The sequence below is a fragment of the Haliotis cracherodii genome, unplaced genomic scaffold, assembly GCF_022045235.1.
Source record: "Haliotis cracherodii isolate W230 unplaced genomic scaffold, xgHalCrac1.p SCAF_16, whole genome shotgun sequence".
Lineage (NCBI taxonomy): Eukaryota > Metazoa > Mollusca > Gastropoda > Lepetellida > Haliotidae > Haliotis > Haliotis cracherodii.
In genome coordinates this window covers 26196507-26220728 of record NW_027266271.1, presented here as the reverse complement: position 1 = coordinate 26220728, position 24222 = coordinate 26196507, and the positions used below count along the sequence as shown (strand labels likewise).

Here is a 24222-nt window from a genome sequence, read left to right as displayed (position 1 = left end):
TTTTATCATGTAAATTATCGGCTAATTATTTTCACCAAAAGCTTGGGTTCAAGTATGAAATTTCCAAGTTCATTTTCAAAATAGCCTCTTGGTTTCAGAATGTCTCTTAATGTAAAAGGTACATGTTTTATCACATCATTCCATTAAGTTATGAAGTATTAACTGTTGAGGTGAGGTGAGTTTTCAGTTTAGCTGAAATAAGCATAACTTATCTCAGAATTACACCTTGATATAACTGAAATACTGTCCAAAGCAGCATAAACCAACACGAGAATTATGAGCTTGAATTGTCAACTACTCTGTGGGTTATCTCCCTTTGACCAGTGATCATGTGTGCCTTCCAAAAAGGAAATGTTTTCAGATCCCAAATAGTAGGAATGGGAGAGAAAACATGTGGAGACTGATAGGGGTCAAGGCAGTATCTCCCAACTACTAATGAATGTAGATCTACTAGTACAAGGCTCTTTTGATTTCCAAAGTTTTGTTTCAGTAAGATTGGCATTTCTTGGAACATTGATAAGAAACTTCAGAGGTAGAATAAGTAAAGGGTATATATATGTGACAATATGTAGTAAATATTGTATAGTTAGGCTTAATGAAATATTAGAAATGGTTCTCGGGCAATGCCTTTTGAAAATATAGTGCGGACAGGCGTTATTTTGGGTGGGGTACAGGGTGTTCATACTACGGTAGTATGTAACCAGATAAACAGTTGCATACAATCGACCTGGGAAAGGGTCTCCCTACATAAATGTATTCCTTGAGTAAAATACTGGAATACAATATTGGACTTCCAGTGTGTGCATAATACTCACATACAATGCTTTGATTTTATTTGGTTACATGAGCACGTAACACCGGAAATAGCATATCAACAAATCCATGCTGAAGTTAGTCATTTCTTAACCTCTGCTTATGGAACAGTGTACACAAATCATTGGAATTTGTATATCATCATGTCTTGTGATGTTTTTTCGGAAATTTAATATTTTCATTGACCAAATTTGCAAACAGCAAAACAAGCACACAAACTCCTACTCCTGCCATGACCATAACACAAGATGTGCAGTAAAGCAGTGTGCATATAAAGGGAAGGAACTGCACGGTATGTTGGGTCACATTGTTATTAGTATTGTAGCATATGTTTATAAATTGAATTATTTTATACAGTTATTGTACATTTTACTGCCACTACAATACTTATTTGTTTATGTGGTGTAGCCTGACCCACACAATGTTATGCGTCTTATTGTGACGTCACAAAGTTAGATTGATTGCACATGTTATAGTGCACTGTGACGTCAAAACAGCAGTATAACTGTACTCTTGAAAAACACAAAATGTACTCTATGTGCTCCCATATGCAAGCTGCTCTGATTGAACTTACAACCATGCGCCGTCTTGGCTACCTTGCTGTGTCGGATTTGGGACCCAGAATTAAAGAGACCTACTTTGTCAACCCTGGTCCTACTCAGACCTATTTAACGGACAGGTCTCCAAGACCCACTCCCGAGTTTCAGCCTTCACCCAAGATAAGACTGCTCTCAAGGCCCTGGCTAGGGTATCACAGCCAGCCTCCTTTAATTCGTCCCAGTCTGGCTCCTACCAGTCGCTACGCAACATTCTCCAGCCCTGGGGGCGGGGCTCCACCTCATCCTATAGGGGTAGAGGCAAAGGCAAATCCTTGGGCTAATGCCAGTCCCACTGCAGCCACTTGAAGGGAGGAAGTGGGGACCGCAAGGACTTAAAGTGAACCACCAGGCACACACGACTGGGACCTCCCACCTTTTTAAGTTGTCGACTGGCCAGTAGGTTGGAGACTAGGTCGATTCTGGCAAAATTAGGAGATCCCCAGGACCAATATGACCGCATGCACGCACGCACGCACACACGCACACACGCACACAAACTGCTTACCAAGTCAATAGCTTCGTCTCATCTTGTACCTCCATCTCCGGGACATTCAGTTCAAGGTCTAGATCGAATAATTGGGACACAGTCACTCTACTTCGCCACAGGGACTTCACCCTCCGGTCCCTGTACCAGTTGGGTTGGAAGATTAACCTCAGGAAGTCAGATTGACACTCTCATTCTGCCTTCAGTTCATCGGGGGTCTCTTTCAGACACACCTCGACCTCTTCTCTGTACCCACGGACCGGTACAATCACACCTGATTCCAGCCCTCCACCAGCCACACACTCTGCGTCAATGGCAAGTCCTCCTAGGCCTCCTAACCTCAGCGCAGGACTTGACATACATGGTAAGGCTTCAACTGCGCCCAGTTCAGATGTTCCTCGCTCCCTACATCAGGCGCCAAGACCCCATTGTGTCCATCGTCGTCCCGGACCACTTCAAACCACATCTCCGGTGGTGGATGGTGGAATGAAATGACGTAGGCGGCGTCTCTTTGACAGGGCTGAAAACCTCTCTACGCCTATTCGCAGATGCCTCCCGGGGATGGGGCGCACACCTAGAGGTACAGGTTGCCCCAGGGCTGTGGTCCGCTGATCAGTGCCTATGACACATCAACAATCTCAAACTAGAGGCGCTTATCTTGGCCATCGCTCATTGGAAGCAGGCCCTCAGACACACCCGGCCCTCCATCTCAATGGACAACATAACCATCATCTAGTGTCTACGGAACCAAGGAACGACTCACTCACCCTCGGTCCTACAACAGACATTCCGTTTCTTTCACCTGGTGGATCATCTGGGGATCCAGTTCCAGGTTCAACACATTCCGGGCTATCACAACATCCTTGTGGATGCGCTATCTCCAGTACCGGATCCCTTGCTATCCGGTACGAAGCCTTCAGCGTTCCCAAGGCAGGACTGAGAGCATATGCTTTTCTGCCACCTGTAATCCTTCCCAGGGTCGTCCAGAAGATCAGGTCAACGCAGAGCCTCGATCTGACTTAAGTCGCGCCAAATTAAATGTTCCCCAAATGTTTGCGCAAATTATATATTGACACAAAGTTTACTTTTTTTTGTTTGGATGAACACTTCTTCCTGAGTCAAGAGTGTTAACTGACTATGAAAGTCCAATTCATACCCTTGCCGAACCTGGTTGGAATTTTGTGGCTCGATTGTAGCTCCACCAGTGGCTTATATCAGTTATTTGTCCCTCCTATTGACCAATCAGATTCCACATCTCATATGACTTGCATTTGCTTCAAACAAAAAGGTGGCACCCTGTCAAGATGTTTTGATCGAAAATCAACATCTGTATTGTAATAAAACGGGTCTTACCTCGCGAATGGCATCAGATCACTTGAGCACCTTGATTAAGCACATGAAAACATTTGGAAACAGTACACATGCTTTGCAAATCATGCAGTCAACCAAAATCAGCTAGTTGAAATCCATGTTGTTTACGAACTGAATGCGTAGTTTGCTTTGTTTTAACATGTTCAGTGTTTGTTGTTAATGTGACTGAGGGCATTAGTTGCAGCTATTGTAGACAAAATTGTCTTCAAATTCCTTGAGATAAATAAGCTCACTGCATAAAACTGATCATTGTGCGGACAGTCCATGGGGCTTATGGGTAAATGAATAGGAAGTACATGCATTGTCAAATACACACATGCACCCTAACCCTTGCATCACGGTTTTAAATAGTTTGTAATTATCACAACTGTTAATTTATCCAGAAGGGACATTTGATAACTTAAATTAGCCATGTTAAGTTGTGATTGTGGTGAAATTGTTTTAGCAAGATCTTGGACACTATGCTGGAACACTAAGCATGTACCACTAAGCATGTACCAAAATGCACCTTTCTTCCTCAATGTAACAGTTTGAGTCTGATGGAGAACAGATCCTTTTACTGTTTTTTATAGCTGTTGACTGATTTTTATACAGCCAGTTTCCATGTCATAATATCCCTGAAAACTAATGATGCTAACAGCTGTTGTGAGATAATCAGAAAGAAATTTAGTATGCAAGAGTCAACATTGTTTATTTTAAAATTCAATTAGAATAAAAATATATTAATTTTAAAATTCAATTAGATAAAAGTACTTCAGAGTTCTTATTGTTAATGTGTTAGTTCTTATTGTTACTAACATTGTTAGTGAAGACCATTTGTATCTGAATACTAGGTGAATATGAAGATGAGTCACTGAGAGATTGAATTATGGTTTCTCAAGTAGACAGTTGCCAACCATTGTCATTCTGGTGGAACTATTACAGTATTTTGCACCAAATTCTTGCAATATGATAAAGTGAAATTTTGACTACATGCTCAGTAGTGGCGGGTAGCCTAGTGGTTAAAGCGTTCGCTCGTCACGCTGAAGACCCGGGTTCGATTCCCGACATGGGTACATTGTGTGAAGCCCATTTGTGGTGTCCCCCGCCGTATTATTGCTGGAATATTGCTAAAAGCGGCGTAAAACCATTCTCACTCACTCACTCACATGCTCAGTAGTGTTCGCCATTTTTACTGAACGAAGATTTCTACATCAAACTATTCCCTCCTTCGCCTGATGAATGTTGTATGTTGCCATGTCTCACAGTCCCTGAACCAAATTAGTTTCCCTGCTGCCCAGCTCTTTCTGTAATCATGGTAATGCAAAGTCCCAAATGAAGTAAGTCTAGAATTTCTTCAGATTCAGGAATCACCCATCTCACTTTCAATTAAAATGGAGTTACTGGTTTCTGTCCAAATTATATATTTTCAGAGACTAAGCATCAGTCTACAGTCTGAATAGTTCAGGTTCTTTTTCAGAAAAAATAAAATGTCAACATTGTCAAGGGACAGTGATACCCTCTCTTAACCGAGGTGGAGTTGAAGGGAGTAGATGACCAACACAACAGTACATGTTCTGCCTACCTAACACGATCTACGCTTCAGAGTTTGACAAAGGATTAGAATAATTGTTGTTTATGATTCATAGCGTAAAAAACATATTTATTGTGTGTTATGCGCTCTACAAAAACATCGTAACCTTTCGGGGAATTCGGGTGGACAAACAGGTATAACAAACCTGGTCAATAAAAATATGAAACCTGATATAAAACATCACCAGACACAATGATTTACCATCAAAATTGTATTTCCTGCTCTCATAAGCATTGTTTTATATGCAGAGCTTAAGATTATCGTGTGTATTGTCTCGTAAACTAAGCCGGAAATAGCAATCAGCTGTACACACTTGTTCTCCCAATCTACCGGAGATTCAGTTAAAAAGTACCCAGTGATATAACTTCAAAGAACTTTATGCAATGGTCGGAGGAAATTGTATCTGAAATTATTGTTTTATCAGGAATAATATATTTTAATATCATGTTACTTTATATGCAATTTTATTTATATATATATATTAAAATTATGAGAAGCATAAGCGTAGCAGTTTGGTACAGGTGATTACTATTGCAGGATATTTTTACGTATGGTACAATTTGACCAGTCACTGTAGAGAATTCCGCACCACATTTATTTCAATTGCGAAAGCGTTATGTTGACATACAATAGTCAAGTTGCCACAAATATATACACTGAATAAAATATACAAATTATATTACAAACATGAGTCCAGATATACAATGAACATGTTTTTATAACCAGATAGTATAATAATAGGATTGAATTGCGTACTTGAGTTCGGATTTATTGACTGGTATTTCCGGTGTTCCCTGCTCACACAGATGTTTTTTGTGATTGGGAAAAACATCATGTCAGTGAAGAAACTTGAGCTTATTAAAATGTAAGTAAGTTTTGGGAGCCATGCGTTACCACGCTCTATAACAGAGTTAGTGCAATATTTAAGGTTGCAATAGCGAGGGAACATTGTACTAAGATATGCGTTCTGTATCGATAAATAGACCACCGTGTATCATGTATTGTATCGTTGGTCAAGTATCGCGATGCATCGGAATATTGGTGTATCGTTTCATCCTTAGTTTGAGATCAAGTTCAATGTGTAGCCCAACTGTTCAACTACATTGATTCCTCGACATAACGTTACTCCACGTACTGCTAGCCCAGATGCAGCTTGGGGTAACCCTTGTATAACTAAATATCATGAAGAATCTCCATAAAAAGCGTGTTAGTGCAAATAAAGTGACAAATAAACTGATGAGGTTTTATTCCCAGTCGCCATTCATGTGTGTGTATTTGTAAAACAACTACATTCATGATACATTGTATCCAGCTGCATGTGAACGTAACCATTCTACCTTTTGCTGCAGTTGTGAAAAATATAATGTATACAGAACTGGCATAATATTCTCACATAAAATCAGATCACGGCAACAAGACACTTATGTTGCATTGTTTGATTTGATAGTTCTGTCAGCTTATTGTGATTGATAAAATAACGTGTGAAACTTCAAACCAGCCGTGTGTAATGCAATAACAACAGAAACAATGGTAATTGTTCAGTACTTGAGTAACAATGAGAGACCTGAAAAAAAACCAATTGAAACTTCATTGTTTAAATAGCCTAATTACGAAGGGTATAAAATATATGTTTTTAGTCTTTACCATTTCAATCATGACAACCACTGCAAGTAACTCTAAGCGACAGGTGTACACTATTAAATACAAGCTGGAGCGCCTCTTCAAATGCGTGGATAACAGCAAAAAAAAATTAAGATAACTTTTTACATAAGTTTGTGTCAGCTCTCTCCGACCACCTGCGATCACAAAACTTGGAGAAGCCTTTCCTGCTATTGGATAACTGCCCTGCCCAGTCACATGGACTCATAAAGGCATTCTTATTGCCAAAAGAACACTGTTCTGATCCAAACACTTAGCTAAGGAATAATAAAGGTGTACAAGGCTCATTATCACAGATTTCAGTCCGTTGGTAGAAAGAACAGTGAACCCCAGTCACATTCCTGAAGATGGTGACTTTGAAGGATGCCAACACTTTCAATAACTGATGGATGAAGGGAATTGGGACAGCATTTGGCGTTGATTAAGATTTTCATGGGATTTCAACAAGAAAATGACGCCGATGCTGTCCGAAAGTTCCATGAGTACACCAAGGAAAACAGCATTGATGTAGTATCCCCAGAGACTGCATGACCTGCCAGTTGCAGAGCTTCTCACCAAGGAAGAATTGGTTGCTGTTGCAACTGTGCCCGACAAAGAACCCATCGAAGACAACAACAGTGACGATGACATTGTGCAGGATGCCATATAGGGGAAGGCGTGTCTATTGCATCCCATAGAAAAGAGTGCAAGATATGAGAAATATCAAAACATATTTTACAACTTGTACTGGAATGTTTGTTCAATTTTCTTCCTCCCTCCACCTCTTCCCCTCCTCCTCTCCCCTTTTCTTCTCCCTTTTTCAGTCCTAGATGAATTCTGCAGTAAAATTATCAACAGTCTGCAGTAAAATTACCAATGTTCTGCACTAAATTTTATTATTTAAACTCATTTTTCAACATTATTCTCCAATCTGTCATTATAAACAGTTATCATTTGAAAAGGCATACGATTATGCACACAAATAAATATCCATAGCGTCACCAATATCTGTTACTGGATAGATTTAAATATGGTTTATGTAGTCGTGATACCACAAACATGTTAATATGTGAGAATTATTTATTTCAAATTTTGTTTCATAGCAGGATTCATATTTTGTAGGTTTGAATCATTTTTTAAACGTTTGGGTAGCATTTGGGCCAAATTTTATGGAAAAGCCTGAAAAGAATGAACATTTACTGTGTTGATTGATATAAAGAAAAGGAATCTTTCCACAGTTGCAGAAAAGTAGAATTGCCCGGGACTGCTTTATGAAGGTAGATGAGCTGGACTAAAGCATGACAAGTACTACATGATTATGCAGATGCATATGTAAACCTAATTACCTTGTTTTTTTATTTATCCACAATGGGAATATTGTTTTGTCCCTACAACACATGGTTTAATTACGTTTATTGCCACTCAGTTGGTTTGTGCAATATTTAAGCTCTTCTTTTTAGTTTTGTGCACTGAACATGCTGAAACATGTTGACATTACTTCTTTGAACACTATTATGCAACACAATGAGTAATTTTGTGCAAGATTTTATCCCAGTCATGGACGGCTCACCAAGAGACTCAATAGCAGCGTACTACCTGGTACGGTCGACATGAATTAGTCATTCTTGTATTTTCACTTGGATGTTTGTGTGCAGTTGTATTACGAATCTCATGGTCCAAGGGATATATATTTAAATGCAAACATCTACAGTGAAAAAGGACCAGACCTCCTTTCCCCACAATATTGAAAGGTTTCTATTTTTATAATTATGGAAAACGAGGATGTTGATGTTAATTGCTGATAGACAAATTTAGCTTCTATACTGCCAGTGATATTCATGATGTTTCTATTTTTATAATTATGGAAACGAGGATGTTGATGTTCATTGCTGATAGACAAATTTAGCTTCTATACTGCAAGTGATATTCATGATGTTTCTATTTTTATAATTATGGAAAACAAGGATGTTGATGTTAATTGCTGATAGGACAAATTTAGCTGCTATACTGCCAGTGATATTCATGATGTTTCTGTAAGTTTTTTTGTGTATTCAATTTTCTTTACTATTCAGTAATGATTTAATTGAAATGAAAATATGATGTAACTGAAGTAGAGGAGGTGGTTACTAAATATATATAATTGTCAGAGGAATAATGATGCTAATTAATCCCTCTGTTTAGGAAGTGAAATAATGAGATTCTCAACAAATGAAATGCAAAAAAACAACACCAGTCACCTCCTTGTATCTGACAAGTGTATCGTCTTGTATCATAACATATTGTGTATCGTATCATTGCCTGAAAACTTACGATGCATGGGTGCACGATGTATCGTTTCACACCAACTAATTACAGTGAATATCATGGTCCTTGTAATGAGTATGTAGACCATGATATTAACATCATCCTGATGCATTCAATGTTTGAAATGGATTCTAGAAACTAGGCGTAATTTTTAATGTGGCACCACTTATGTTTACGGATGTCCTAATGGTAAAGTTACTAAGGTCCACAGTAGCAATGCTTGTTATTTATGGCAGTTATTACAAGAATCAAAAGTCAGAATATGATTATAAATTGTTCTGGGATTGGTTTGAATCTGTTGGAACTTTTAGCTTTTATCTCTGACATGAATCAAGCATTCTCATGGCTTGCATGTGTGTTGTTCATGTGTTATAATGACTGGTGTTTAAGTTCTGAAGATGCGGTATAAGTATATGCAATTTGGATGGACATTGTGTGTGTACTGGTTGGAATACATGTTACAGTACTGTACACTTTATAAGGTGAGCTAAATATCACTTTTCGTTTTTTACATTTGAAATGTTGCAATAAAACGTCAACAACTCACTGGTTATTGGGAATTTTGCGGATGACAAAAGTTATGTATATCATTGAAGAAGATGTATGACAATATGATAAGACCCCGGGACATTTAGCTGTATGATATGCATCTAACCTTTTTTTTGTTGGGATTGTTTTTTATATAATTGTTTTCAATGATAAAGACAGATTTACTGAATCACTGAGTTGAGGAATAAAACTGACATGGTATGATTACAGTTGAACATGGTATACTATTATGATGATCAGAAATAAAATGACCTGACATACGACAGAACCTACATCGAATACCTGACGACAACCTGAATCCAGTTGCAAACCAACTGGGGAATCTGATTTCACCGGATATGAACTGTCCAACTTGTTAGGATTTGAACCTGTCTGACGAGAAGTAGTTGACCTTTCCTGACCTGAATTTACCCTGACCATTCCTGGAGAGGAGCCATACTGCCTGAAATTCCGCTTGTGAGTAACTGAGTAATCATGTGCCAAGGTTACAGCCTGGAGTAACTGATCTACCTACTGTTCATCCATATAACTCCTTATGTCAGCAGACTGCCTCCGTGGTCTAGTGGTAGAGCGTCCGCCCGAGAGCGGAAGGTCCAGGGTTCGATCCTCAGCCTCGTCACATGAAAAGATGTTAAAAGATGGTACTGTTGCCCTGTCTTGTGCTCAGCAATAAGGGGCTAAAACAAGGACAGGTGGGCTTGGAGTCTGGGATTACTGTGTTTGAGTGGGGTATTCATGTTAAACTGTGGCATGGTATCTCAGTGAGCTGTCACTATAAATGGGCATCAGTCCGAACTAGAGCACGCACACGCACACGCACACGCACGCACACACACACACACACACACACACAGCGCTATTCAAGTGCAATAATCTTGCACATGACATTAAACCCAATTTCACCTCGCCTCACCTCGCCTTATGTCAGCACACTAATTGAAACCTTCAATCAGCTGATTAAGCTGCCTCGACTTGTCATAATTCTGACCAATATCCTTCAATAAACACCACCTATCAAACAAAGAGTTTTCTGTTCCAAAGCAAACGCTACATAACTATCATCACTCCTGATCTTTGACTGCCTAAATGTTGCCTTCAAAATAGCCTTCTTCACCTCATTATGATTTGAACAAACATCTACTGGTAGTGCTGAAATGACTTCTTGTGCTTTGCCTTTAATACACTTTGCAATAACATTGTGCAGTGGTCTTTTGGCATTTCAAATTTGTTGCCACCTTTTCAAAATGCAAGAAAAGTTATCAACTTCATTTTCTTGAAAAGGAAGGACAAATCTGACATTTTTAGTCACATCAAAGGAATATTGATCATTTGGAGAGGAAAATTTCTGTTTAGCAATTCTTTTCCCCTCAATCTGATTTCTCTCTCCTCTCCTTTTCTTCCTCCTTGAAATTCTCTCCTCTTCTTTTCTTTCTCTTTGAATTCTCTCATCTTTTCTTTTTGAAATTCCAGTTCTTTCAATTTTCACTCACTCTTTCTTTTTCTCTTTGAAATTCCATTTCCAACTTTCTCAGTTCAGAACTTTCTGATTTTTCTTCAGTTAGCAATGTCAATGCTGAATTCAAAATTTCTTCCTCAACAAAATATTTACAAGTTTTTTAATTTCACTTTTTCCCATTAAAGGCTTAGCATCAATGCTGTAACACTTACTAAAGCTAACAAATCTGACTTCTTCAAAACCCTGATTTTCTCCTGTCATGGAGACTCAACAAATCTCACAGCCTTCAGCTCCATGTTACAGAAATGTTTAGCCCTTAAATGATTTGTTTACAAATGTAGAATTTTCTGAATTGTGAAATCAGCAAATGACCACACGAGATCAATGAATAATCAATAAGTTATATAAACACTGGGTGAGGTATAACATTAAACAGGCAACACACTGGGTCAAATAAGTGACAGCAGCAATATGTAACACGCCCTAGGAGTATTGTCCATGCACTATGAAATGTTCAAAATATTGTCATTGTTGATTGTCTTGAAAAAGGGCCCGTCTCCCTGCTGGATTCCAGCATAGTGTTGGAAGCTTGCAGGACTTTGGTGTTTCCAGATCAATACATAAGACGAGAAATAAGTCAGGTGGAAAAAGGCCTCAAAACACTTTCCTGTCGCTCTTAGGTAATACAGACAGCCTTCTAGAAAATGTTCAAGCCAGTTTCTGGAACAATCAAGCCTGCAATGTTCATCTACATCACAAGAGCAGATAACTCTAATTCCACTATAAAAGCATTCTGAAAAGGTCCATCCTCTGCTGTTGACAGTTGTTCAAATCTGACCACAACAGCACTTGATATTTTTTTCACTAGTAGTTCAGTACTACAAATATATTTACAACATGTTCTACCACCGTTAGAATTACTTACACACACTTGTCATGCTATTGCAAGCAGATGCAATGGTAGTTTACCATTTACAATAAAACACGGTTAGAGCGAACGAACTGTTACAAAATCCTCGATTTATCTCCTATATAATAATATAATATCATATAAACTTTATGTACACACTCTTCAGCAAAATAACATATATAGCGAACTGATATCTGATCCCCAACAAGCCCAAATACCACTAATTAGCAAACTGAGAAATCTCATTCAGTGTCAAGTGTCACTGAGAATTGGCTGCATGCAATCAGCGGCAATTCAACACAATCAGCGGTGACAATTCAACCTTGTCAAACTTGATTTATGTTAATCTGTAATTGGACTAATCTTGTCTCTAAAACAAACATTGAACCTATGCAGTTTCACAAATGCAGTCAGCAAAACAAGGCCACAGCAAAACCACCAACTACACATCTCCATGTATGTAAATTGAAAATGCTAAATACATATTTGATAAACAATGTTCTGAAAATGTTATGAATTTATTGATATTAAATGAATGTTATGAAATGATATTATTTGAATGATATGAAGTGATCACTGCTAATGCAAGTAAATGAGGCAATTACGTGTATTGTGTTTTGTTTTATCCAAGATGGCGGATGTTTCCGATCTGAAACATATATAATAAACTGCTTTCTCCGGTCCCTTGTAGTTCGTTATGTCCCTGTTCTCCTGTACATGCCTGTCTTGTGAGAAATTGCATGTTGGTCTCTTACATACAGTGTTTGAAATTGATGATGAAATCAAAGAGTCCTTGACCTGTCAGAAACCTAATGTTAAAAGTTTAAGAATTAGGGGGTCACGTGTGTCGAGATTCAAATACCAAAGGAGAATTCTTCCAGGACCCCCATTAGCTTCAACATTGCACGTAAAGATGTAATTCACATGATTCTTTGTAAATGCTGCACTTGTTAATGGTTTGTATAAGGGTTAGAAGTAACAAAAGTCTGCTAGTCCAAGACAAGTAAACTTCAGGGAGGACATGTGGAAATAATCAAAATCCATTTCTAACCCAGTGCACTAGTTTTGTTGACAAAAATGAAATGTGAATTTACTCTCAAAACCTTTTTTTCATGAATATTCATAGGAATAAATGTTAACAAAACCAGTTATTTTTTAAGGTAATCTTATCACCGTGTGAATGGAAATTCTAATGTTATTCAAACACTTAAACATTGCTTAGTGTTTGCATGTTGTCACCATAGATAATGAAATCCTCTGTCCTTAGTCCTGAAATTCCATAGTTTCATTAAGCACCTAGGAAGGTTGTTCAATTGAAACCCATTAATGTATGTAACACTTCTGTGTTGAAACATAATATTAATTAGGAAAAGTGAATTATCGTCATGATCCTGCCAAAACATAAATCTTGTTGCCTTGTGGAATGAAAGGCAGTTTATCTGTGATCTAAAGGGTAACAGGTGAAATTAATAGAGTGATAGTTTTCAATGTTAATTTTAAATTCTATGTTTGTGTTAATCAAGGTAATGTGAGACAGCTGTTTTCTGATAGTTTCATTTTCAATAAAAAAACAATTATGAATATATATTTGTCAATATCATGATGAAATAAGGGTATACTTCAGGCTTTCTGCTAGAGTATTTGGTCTAAGGACCCTTGAGTTACTTGCTCAATTAATTCGCAAATTGTCATCAATAAAAGTCTTTTCTTTGATGTATTTGTTTAGAATATACTATATATTTTTTCAAAGTCAAAATAACACATTGTTTTCTTTAAAATATACGTCCAACCAAAACGTTCAATCCCAAAAGAAGTTAAAAGATGGTACTTGTTGTTACCCTGTCTAGCGCTCAACCTTAAGGGGCTAAAACCAGGACTGGTTTGCTCAGTCAGTGTCTGAGTGGGGTATTCATGTTCAACTATGGCATGGTATCTCAGTGGGCTAGCACTATAAAATCAGCATTAGTCCAGACTAGTAGAAGAGTGCGCATGCACATACATGCATGCACACACACACACACACGCACGCACACATGTCTCTATGTAAGTATCTTGAACGCGACAATAAACCCAATTATACTTCACCTCCAACCAATACAATGTGCCTATGACACACAGATTCATTTATCATTAAGTATAAGAACTTTGTAAAACAGTAAAAAAAAACACATTGTTGTTTGTTTGTTTTTTAAATTGGACTTTCTTTGAATTACCACACCGAGCAATTGATTTGAGATCACAATGTCATACTATAGGGAGGGGTCCCTGACTGATAGTCACCGTGTGTCTGCATTATGAAAAAAACAAAACCTGTTAAACTTACAATGTTGCTAGCAATGATCATGCAGTAGAATTTGCCGCACAATGCCTTGACTAAAATGTGTAATTATCACATTGTTTTGTGTGCAGCATTAAAAATTCTCTGTGTTTAATGCCAATGGCAGAGTTAAAATTGTAAAGGAACAATTTAAGTAACTTCTTGGTGCCTAAAGGGCACACCTAAAAAACATAATTTTTCCAGAAAACGCCTTGTGGTGATGAATATTATTCAAAGCCAGTGACAAATATTCTCTATCATAAGTTAACTGCCAACATTTCAGTTGAAAATATACAAATGCTTAATTCCTGAATGTATCATAAAACAAACTGGAAATTCAGAAATTATATTGGATGTTATGAATCTTTATGAACAGGAAGGGCACAAACTTCAAGATTTAACCTGCTTTTAACTTGGTTATTTTTTTTTACCTTGTTTTTAATTTTCCACATTGGTTAGTGCTTGGAATATTTTTGAACACTGCATTCATGAATTTACACTGAAATTTACGGTAAAATAATTGTTTTAAAGCTTGTGCAAGCTGATTTAATCCCCATTCAGCTCAATCACTCAGTCCTACTTTGTTTCACTGATTTAGAACGGGCAAATTCATCTAATACACTGCAATTGGCAGGACATCCTTTGGCTTCGCAAGACTTGATGTTCATGGGTTTAACAAGATTCTCAGTGATTATCGTCTTCGGTTTGTCTGCGCCTTTGCCACTTGATACTGAGAGACAATTTCGGACTACTCTGTAGTTTAGTTTTGGCTGACCATGACAAACTCTGCATTGTCTTTGATCCAGATTTGCTGCAATGTCGTCTTTTCAGAAAACTGTAGATCCGTGTTTATCATTTTCCTAAAGTTAGCAAGTCATTCATATTATTTAATTTTTTTTGCAGGCGATGAGATTCCCACCCAAGTCGTACAACAAAGATCTGGAATCTGCAGAGGTGAGTTGACAATGAATCTTTTCTACTCACACTGTCTGCTGCAGATCCTGCTGCAGTGTTTCAGTTCTTGGGCATCTCAGATGTCTCACATATTTATCAGCAATTATGCATGACATTATGTGGAAGTCTGTTTTTGATATTAAAAGTTAGGTTCAATCTTTAAGAAAGTTTAACACACATACATTAAAAAAATAACATCAGTTGCATTGTTAATGAAGTATCATCAGTTTACCTTATATTCTTGCCAGGACAATGGTGTCAACACAGTTGGTTGTTTTATGCTGCACTCAGCACTATTCCTGCTATATGACATCTATCCAGTGACCAGACAATCCAGTGATTGACATCATGCCCTGATGCTTCAGTGAACATGTGCCCTGATGCTTCGGCAAGCATGTGCCCTGATGCTCCAGTTAGCATGTGCCCTGATGCTCCAATGATCATGTGCCCCGATGCTCAGTAAGCATGTGCCCTGATGCTCCAGTAAGCATGTGTCCTGATGCTCCTGTGATCATGTGCCCTGATGCTTCAGTAATCATGTGCCCTGATAGTCCAGTTAATATGTGCCCTGATGCTCCAGTAATCATGTGCCCTGATGCTCCAGTGAGCATGTGCCCTGATGCTCCAGTAAGCATGTGCCCTGATGCTCCAGTAAGCATGTGCCCTGATGCTCCAGTAAGCATGTGCCCTGATGCTCCAGTAAGCATGTGCCCTGATGCTCCAGTAAGCATGTGCCCTGATGCTTCAGTAATCATGTGCCCTGATAGTCCAGTTAATATGTGCCCTGATGCTCCAGTAATCATGTGCCCTGATGCTCCAGTGAGCATGTGCCCTGATGCTCCAGTGAACATGTGCCCTGATGCTCCAGTAATCATGTGCCCTGATGCTCCAGTAAGCATGTGCCCTGATGCTCCAGTAAGCATGTGCCCTGATGCTCCAGTGATCATGTGCCCTGATGCTCCAGTCAGCATGTGCCCTGATGCTCCAGTGATCATGTGCCCCGATGCTCCAGTGAGCATGTGCCCCGATGCTCCAGTAATCATGTGCCCTGATGCTCCAGTAATCATGTGCCCTGATGCTCCAGTAATCATGTGCCCTGATGCTCCAGTAATCATATGCCCTGATGCTCCAGTGATCATGTGCCCTGATTTACATATCAACAATCACCTGTCTTGTCATTTCTATTGAAGGGAAATACATTCTTGTTCCAACATTGTAACTGATAACAACCCTCTTCATATCAAATGTGAATGATTTTTGCTCAAGCTGTTATTAATGTGCCATTCGATTTCACTCATGAAATATTAAAGAAGAAACTGTAATTACAAGATCATTTTCAATTCAGATTAAGATGTTCCGCCATATCACAGCTTTATTGTGAAGATATAAAGAAGGTACTTCAGTACCAATAACACCATTTGTACACTGTGTTATGATCTTGAAAACTGATTGTGATCGTGGTTGCCTTTCTTTGGTAGCGGAAGGAATGTGGTACCATTTCAGGAAAGCTCATCTCGCCTCGATGTTGTAGACAATCATTTCCAGAGAGATAATTTGTCTTCATTACATTGGTAGTTGTGCTATGAGAAAGATTAGGTTTCAAATGTGTTTTTATGATTATGAGACTATATTCCTTTCATTTGAATAACACTTGATGCCATTGTCATGCGTTGACACTCACTGTAGCCTTCAGATGTCAGAGTGCGTTCACTAAGAATAATCCTGTAGAGCCAAATAATTTGAAAGAAAATGTTCAAATTGAGGTGACACTTTTCTTCTTTGTTTTAATGTGGATCAACTGGCTGGTCAAAAGTCATAATAAGAAAATATGTTAAAGATATCCATAAAATTGTTTAAATTTCGCGATGAATATATTTAACTAAATTTCAAGGGGTCCTTTTCATAAACGTAAAGTTACAGGTTTATGGAGTACCTCGATTCAAATACTATAGGAGGAAACCTCTGTCTTCTCTCTCTTTCCCCCCCCACCAACCGAACTGTTGATCTGTCATGGATTAGCAAAGACAAAACAACAACAACAAAAAAGTTACATAAAATTTTGAATACAGTGAGCCATTTCATTTTCATTGTATATAGTCCCTGGCAGCCGCTGCTCACACGTTTTGAGAGAACATAGCCTTCTCAGACACATCTTACTGTCAAAATAGTAAGCATCCCATATAGATTATGTAATTTCAACCTAAACCAACACGTTCATACAATCCTAGGCCCGAACAAGTTAAGATATTTAATTGCACAATTTGTTTTTCTCTATTTCAACCTTTACAGTCTTATTGTTAATATCATAAATCACCAAGTTTACATTGTGTAGCACAGGTATCACATAATGATCAGTCAAAAACAATGTTGTGTGGCTATATATCACATATGATGGGCCGTGTTGTGTGGCACAGGTATCACACATGATGGGCCATGTTGTGTGGCTATATATCACATATGATGGGCCATGTTGTGTAGCACAGGTATCACATATGATGGGCCATGTTGTGTGGCTATATATCACATATGATGGGCCGTGTTGTGTGGCACAGGTATCACACATGATGGGCCATGTTGTGTGGTTATATATCACATATGATGGGCCATGTTGTGTAGCACAGGTATCACATAATGATCAGTCAAAAACAATGTTGTGTGGCTATATATCACATATGATGGGCCATGTTGTGTAGCTATAAATCACATATGATGGGCCGTGTTGTGTGACACATGTATCAAATATGATGTGTCGTGTTGTGTAGCTATAAATCACATAATTTGGGCCGTGTTGTGTGACACAGGTATCACATATAATGGGCCGTGTTGTGTGACACAGGTATCACACATGATGGGCCATGTTGTGTGGCACAGGTATCACATATAATGGGCCGTGTTGTGTGGCACAGGTATCACACATGATGGGCCGTGTTGTGTGGCACAGGTATCACACATGATGGGCCATGTTATGTGGCACAGGTATCACATATAATGGGCCGTGTTGTGTGGCACAGGTATCACATATGAGGGGCCTTGTTGTGTGGCACAGGTATCACATATAATGGGCCGTGTTGTGTGACACAGGTATCACACATGATGGGCCATGTTGTGTGGCTATATATCACATATGATGGGCCATGTTGTGTGGCTATAAATCACATATGATGGGCCGTGTTGTGTGACACATGTATCAAATATGATGTGTCGTGTTGTGTAGCTATAAATCACAAAAATTGGGCCGTGTTGTGTGGCACAGGTATCACACATGATGGGCCATGTTGTGTGGCACAGGTATCGCATATAATGGGCCGTGTTGTGTGGCACAGGTATCACATATGATGGGCCGTGTTGTGTGGCACAGGTATCACATATAATGGGCCATGTTGTGTGACACAGGTATCATGTGTGATGGGCCATGTTGTGTGGCTATATATCACATATGATGGGCCATGTTGTGTAGATATAAATTACATATGATGGGCCGTGTTGTGTGACACATGTATTAAATATGATGTGTCGTGTTGTGTAGCTATAAATCACATAATTTGGGCCGTGTTGTGTGACACAGGTATCACACATGATGGGCCATGTTGTGTGGCTATTTATCACATATGATGGGCCATGTTGTGTAGCTATAAATCACATATGATGGGCCGTGTTGTGTGGCACAGGTATCAAATATGATATGTCGTGTTGTGTAGCTATATATCACATATGATGGGCCGTGTTGTGTGACACAGGTATCACACATGATGGGCCATGTTGTGTGGCACAGGTATCACATATGATGGGCCGTGTTGTGTGGCACAGGTATCACATATAATGGGCCGTGTTGTGTGACACAGGTATCACATATGATGGGCCATGTTGTGTGGCACAGGTATCACATATGATGGGCCGTGTTGTGTGACACAGGTATCACACATGATGGGCCATGTTGTGTGGCTATATATCACACATGATGGGCCATGTTGTGTAGCTATATATCACACATGATGGGCCGTGTTGTGTGGCACAGGTATCACATAATGATCAGTCAAAAACAATGTTGTGTGGCACAGGTATCACATAATTTGGGCCATGTTGTGTGACACAGGTATCACACATGATGGGCCATGTTGTGTGGCTATATATCACATATAATGGGCCGTGTTGTGTGGCACAGGTATCACATATGATGGGCCATGTTGTGTGACACAGGTATCACACATGATGGGCCATGTTGTGTGACACAGGTATCACATATGATGGGCCATGTTGTGTGGCACAGGTATCACACATGATGGGCCATGTTGTGTGGCTATATATCACATATGATGGGCCGTGTTGTGTGACACAGGTATCACACATGATGGGCCATGTTGTGTGGCTATAAATCACACATGATGGGCCATGTTGTGTGGCTATAAATCACACATGATGGGCCATGTTGTGTGACACAGGTTTCACATATGATGGGCCATGTTGTGTGGCTATAAATCACATATGATGGGCCGTGTTGTGTGACACAGGTATCACATATGATGGGCCATGTTGTATAAATCACATATGATGGGCCGTGTTGTGTGACACAGGTATCACATATGATGGGCCATGTTGTGTGACACAGGTATCACACATGATGGGCCATGTTGTGTGGCTATATATCACATATGATGGGCTGTGTTGTGTGACACAGGTACCACACATGATGGGCCATGTTGTGTGGCTATAAATCACACATGATGGGTCATGTTGTGTGACACAGGTATCACATATGATGGGCTGTGTTGTGTGGCACAGGTATCACATATGATGGGCCATGTTGTGTGGCACAGGTATCACACATGATCGAGTCATGTTGTTGCAAAAGATAAAAAGACTGAACACATTTGTTTTCATTAAAGCTAGCTTTTTTCTATCTCCAACCATACTATGCCCTACTATGCAATTGCATACAAGAATAGAAGATCAGTGTTCAAATGAAGCTGGAAAGTCAAGGGATCAAGCCCCCCCCTACATTTTGAACACTGATAAAGATATGTTTTTCTTGTTAAACCTCAGTTATCCATTTTCCCACATAGACACAGGTGGTAGTTTTTATACCAAGTGCTCTTGTTTGAAAGCCAAAAAAATCAGAAAGACTAATAACAAATTTACTTTTCAAACTCCAAGTTGATTGAGATACCTTGTAGTCAGCTAAGCCAAATAGGCTATGACCAAAGCAAATGGTATGAGTACACTCAACTGTTTGTATGGGGCTACATGGTGTGTGCTGCCCTGCTGGTATAAGAAGCCTGTGCCCACATCCCGCCTCCTTCTCCCGTCCCTGCCCCGGACACCTCTTGCTAGCCGCCAGGCCCAAATACATAGGCCTGGCGGATGATAGACTGCCTTTCTCAGGGACTAAGATTGTCAGAAAACCTGAATTAGAGTCTATAGAATTGCTGAGGAGTATTTACCTCAGGCTGTTAAGATTAGACCTAGTAACTCTCTAAAACCAAGGGACCATGTTAATCAATAATATCATAGAAGCAATTGTTTCACATTTTCAAGTTCTTTGCTGAAATCACAGCTGTGGAGCTGAACTCATGCTATGATTGTCTTTCATAGAATGGAAGTTTCTAAAAGTATAATATTTGTTGAACCTTTGCACACACAATTTCCTAATGCTAAACTTCAAGTATTTTCATTTTGTCTCAAAGCGAAATATACTATGGATTTGGTATTGATATTGAAGGTGTATTTTGGACACTTAAAGATGACCGGTGGGCACTCCCAAAAAGTTTGGATCAAATCTTTCACCCTCATTTTGTCTCCTAATTACCAGTAGTCTTCACAAGGTATATCTTCTGGCAGTAACTGTAATGATTGCCCAAATTATAGAGACAATGTCTTGGTATCATACACGGTATTTGCTGATACATGTATGCCTTGTTCTAGACTGGCAATATAACACTTAAACCATGGATCATTCTCCCTTTATTGACCTTCATTATTTAATGACGGGTAGTCTAGTGGTTAAAAGCGTTCGCTTGTCAAGCCGAAAACCCAGGTTCGATCCCTGACATGGGTACAATGTTTGAACCCCATTTCTGGTGTCCCCCACCATGATATTGCTGGAATAATGCTAAAAGCAGCATAAAACCATACAATGTCAAAAGGGCAAATGTTTCCTATTCTTTATTTATTTAATAAATGCTGATACTAGAAAAAATATTATTTGATGCAGATAAAAATGTATTCCATCATGTATTGTTTCAGCAAATACCTATTTTCTCTGTAAAGACAGTTTTGAATATTTGCATATTGTATGTATGTTCAAAAAGAAATCAGTTAATGTAATGCAATTTTTTCACCATCAGACTTGACATAGGATAGTGTTTCAAAAAAGAGTGAACTTAAGGATGAAAGTGAAAGGGTTGTCATATCCCTCCTGTGAAAAATGAGATATTAATGGGTTCCCTTGATTCAAATAGAGAAACAAACATCAAAGACCCCAAGACCCATCAACCACATAAGCAAGACCTCCGGTGAGAGATCATTCAAACCACATTCAAATCAAATATTATACTCTGATAACATGCCTCTCTCTGTAGAGATCTGAGGACCCTGCCACCCCAACCACCCATAGGTGTCACATCAGAGGAACTTCCTTCTGATTATATTGAGATTGTGTCAGAGTCAAAGCTCAAAGAATGCAAGTAACCATGGTGAATTGTTATTTTGATTTTCCCACTCAAAAAGGTTGTATTTTTGCCCCCCCAAAAAACAAATTAAAGGAGCTATGGATGCGTTCAGTCTCTACATCTTGGTTGAAATCCTAAGATCAATTGCTGTATTTGTTTTTTGCAGGATCGTAGAGAGCGGGAACAGCAGGAGCTGGAGAGTGCTAAGGAGATAGCTGATGAAGACTTTGATGGATTTCCTTGAAGGCATAGGAGCCATGGGAAGAAAATGTGTATATTCTCTTATGAAGCAGGTGTATAAATTGTCCAAAGGTGTTCAACCTTTGCATGTTTTTGATGACTAGTTGCAAGTGTTTAACACTGCCACAAAGCATGAAGTTGTCTACATCAGCATCATATGGCTACTTGCTCACAAAGCTGTCATAACATTATGTTCTCACAATCCATAGTATCTAAAACCTTTTGATCATTATTCAGTTGGGCCTCCAGATTTCCACACTATCTGCTACCCAAACTATATATATAAGGACCATGAATGACTCTTTAGTTGAGAGACACATTATTAGAAAAATGTATTTCCCAAGCCGGATGAGTCTTTATGAATGATCCAGTTTGGAAGAATGCTTTGTCTGTAAATACTATCTTGACTTGAATGTAATATTGTGACTGTTTTGTGAAGCAGCCATCTAGGTCTGGTTTAGTTCGTAAATGTTGCCTGGAATTCATGGACGTGTCTATTTAGTCTAAATATGAGACACTTCTTCTCACTTCAACACAGTGGCATTTCTCATTGTTTATACCATCCTTATAGATGTTGCCTGTATTCAATGTATCTAAAAGAATGTTCCATCATTTACTGGAGAGCATTATTGTTCACTTTGTTTGAAAAAATATATTATGAATAAACACTGAAATCAAGAAAATCAAATTTAGATTGAGTTGCAAAATATAATTTTTTGTCCAAGAAGAAGAACTGTGTAAATAATATTACTTTGGAAACAGGATTTGCCTTTCTGATGCAGCAGGAGGTTTCTTTTAGCATTTTGAAAATGATTTTGAAGGTCTTTTTTAGTGTTTCTATTATTGCTTATCTGCATCACATCTAAAAACAATTTTGGGGTGAAAGTACCACATTCACTTTCTGAATACAGTTAACTGTCTTACATCTGACAATCTGATTTTGAAAACTCAGAAGCTTAAATGCTATTTTTTCTCAGATAATAAAAAATGCAGTCTACAGGAAACATTTCTTGTAGTTTACCCAGTACAGTTCATAAGCTCTTAAGAAAATGTGCATGATAAGCCTGACTTGACAGCTCTTGGAATTGTATGAGAAACATGTGGTTCTAACTGGCATTATTCCAATATAACCCATTAAGATTTACAGTTGATGCATAAATGGGAGGTATTTCACATTTACGCTAATTGTAAAGATATTTTCTACCATAAGAACCGTGTATGTACTTTGAATTCTATACTGAACTCCCACTGAAGAAAATGGGAAGGTATCTTGTTTCTCTGAATTTCTTTTAGGACACCCCAACTTAAGGTAGCCAAATAGACAAAACCTTTGCCATCGTGAAAAATCCAAACAGATGAGGATAAAATACTTCGGTTTCTCAGGTAACAAGATGTTACAAAGATTATTTTTGGCTTGTCACACTTCAGATTGGGAATGGTTTTCAGTGTAATATCAAATACTTTCTTCCCAGATGATATTTGAACTTATCAGCATGTTGACATGAACCAGTGCTGAATTTATTTCTGCCACCATACACATAATGGTGCTTGATGCCCCAAACAGTTCCTCATTAACAGGAATAACTGAAGGACTTCTGTTACAGGGAATATAGTTGTGTTATTCTTTTCCATCAAGTGCTATGAATTATGTTTAATTATGGCGTGAATCGTTCAAAAAATGTTAATATTTCTTGTATTATATGTGAGACTTGCAGGTGTATGAACAATAAAGTTAAGTTGACTTGTACAGGTGTATTGTTTGTTTTATATCCGGGAGGGATGTGTTGATGTCCGCTGTATTGTGACTTTACATGTAATATGATGCACAATACTGTTGCTCATTTATCACTTTCTAATTCTGTATTGATTTTCAAAAAGTAGTATACTACTCAAAAGATGTTAGGAACACCCAATTATTTCATATTACCAAAGTTAATGTGTCATGATATGACAGATTAACTAAAGTGAAATGAAATAATTAGGGTGTTCTTTTCCTTCTTTTAACTAGTATATTTGTGATGTTTTATGGTAACCCAGCATGGCAATCACTCTGGCTAGCATTGCTTTTCTTACTGCCTGTCTGAAAATAAAATGCTACATCTGATTGCCAAATCCTTTTAGAATGAGTCTAAGTTAACCAGTTGTGCAGAATAAACACAAACTGGTTGACACCAACCTCTTATGTAAGCTTGGAACACCATACAAAAACAATGCAAATGAAGTATTGCGATAGGTAATGTGTCGTGAGTCGAATGTATGCATACATGAAGTATCCACATGATAAAGCCCAGATGTCCAGATGTCATCCAGGTGAAGAATAAGCAACTTTGTGGGGACAGGGGTTGGTGT

The 24222-nt window shown here is 38.6% G+C and overlaps 1 protein-coding gene across 1 annotated transcript in view; it reads left to right on the top strand.

Moving 5' to 3' along the window:
* LOC139464011 (26S proteasome non-ATPase regulatory subunit 3-like) overlaps positions 1-23620 on the top strand; it is a 35155-nt gene extending 11535 nt beyond the window's left edge. Inside the window, exons 10-11 of the mRNA XM_071245522.1 lie at positions 14918-14968; positions 21800-23620. Of these exons, the coding sequence (XP_071101623.1) occupies positions 14918-14968; positions 21800-21877 (129 nt within the window). The 3' untranslated portion in view covers positions 21878-23620. The remainder of the gene's footprint in view (positions 1-14917; positions 14969-21799) is intronic.
* Positions 23621-24222: the final 602 nt, after the last annotated feature.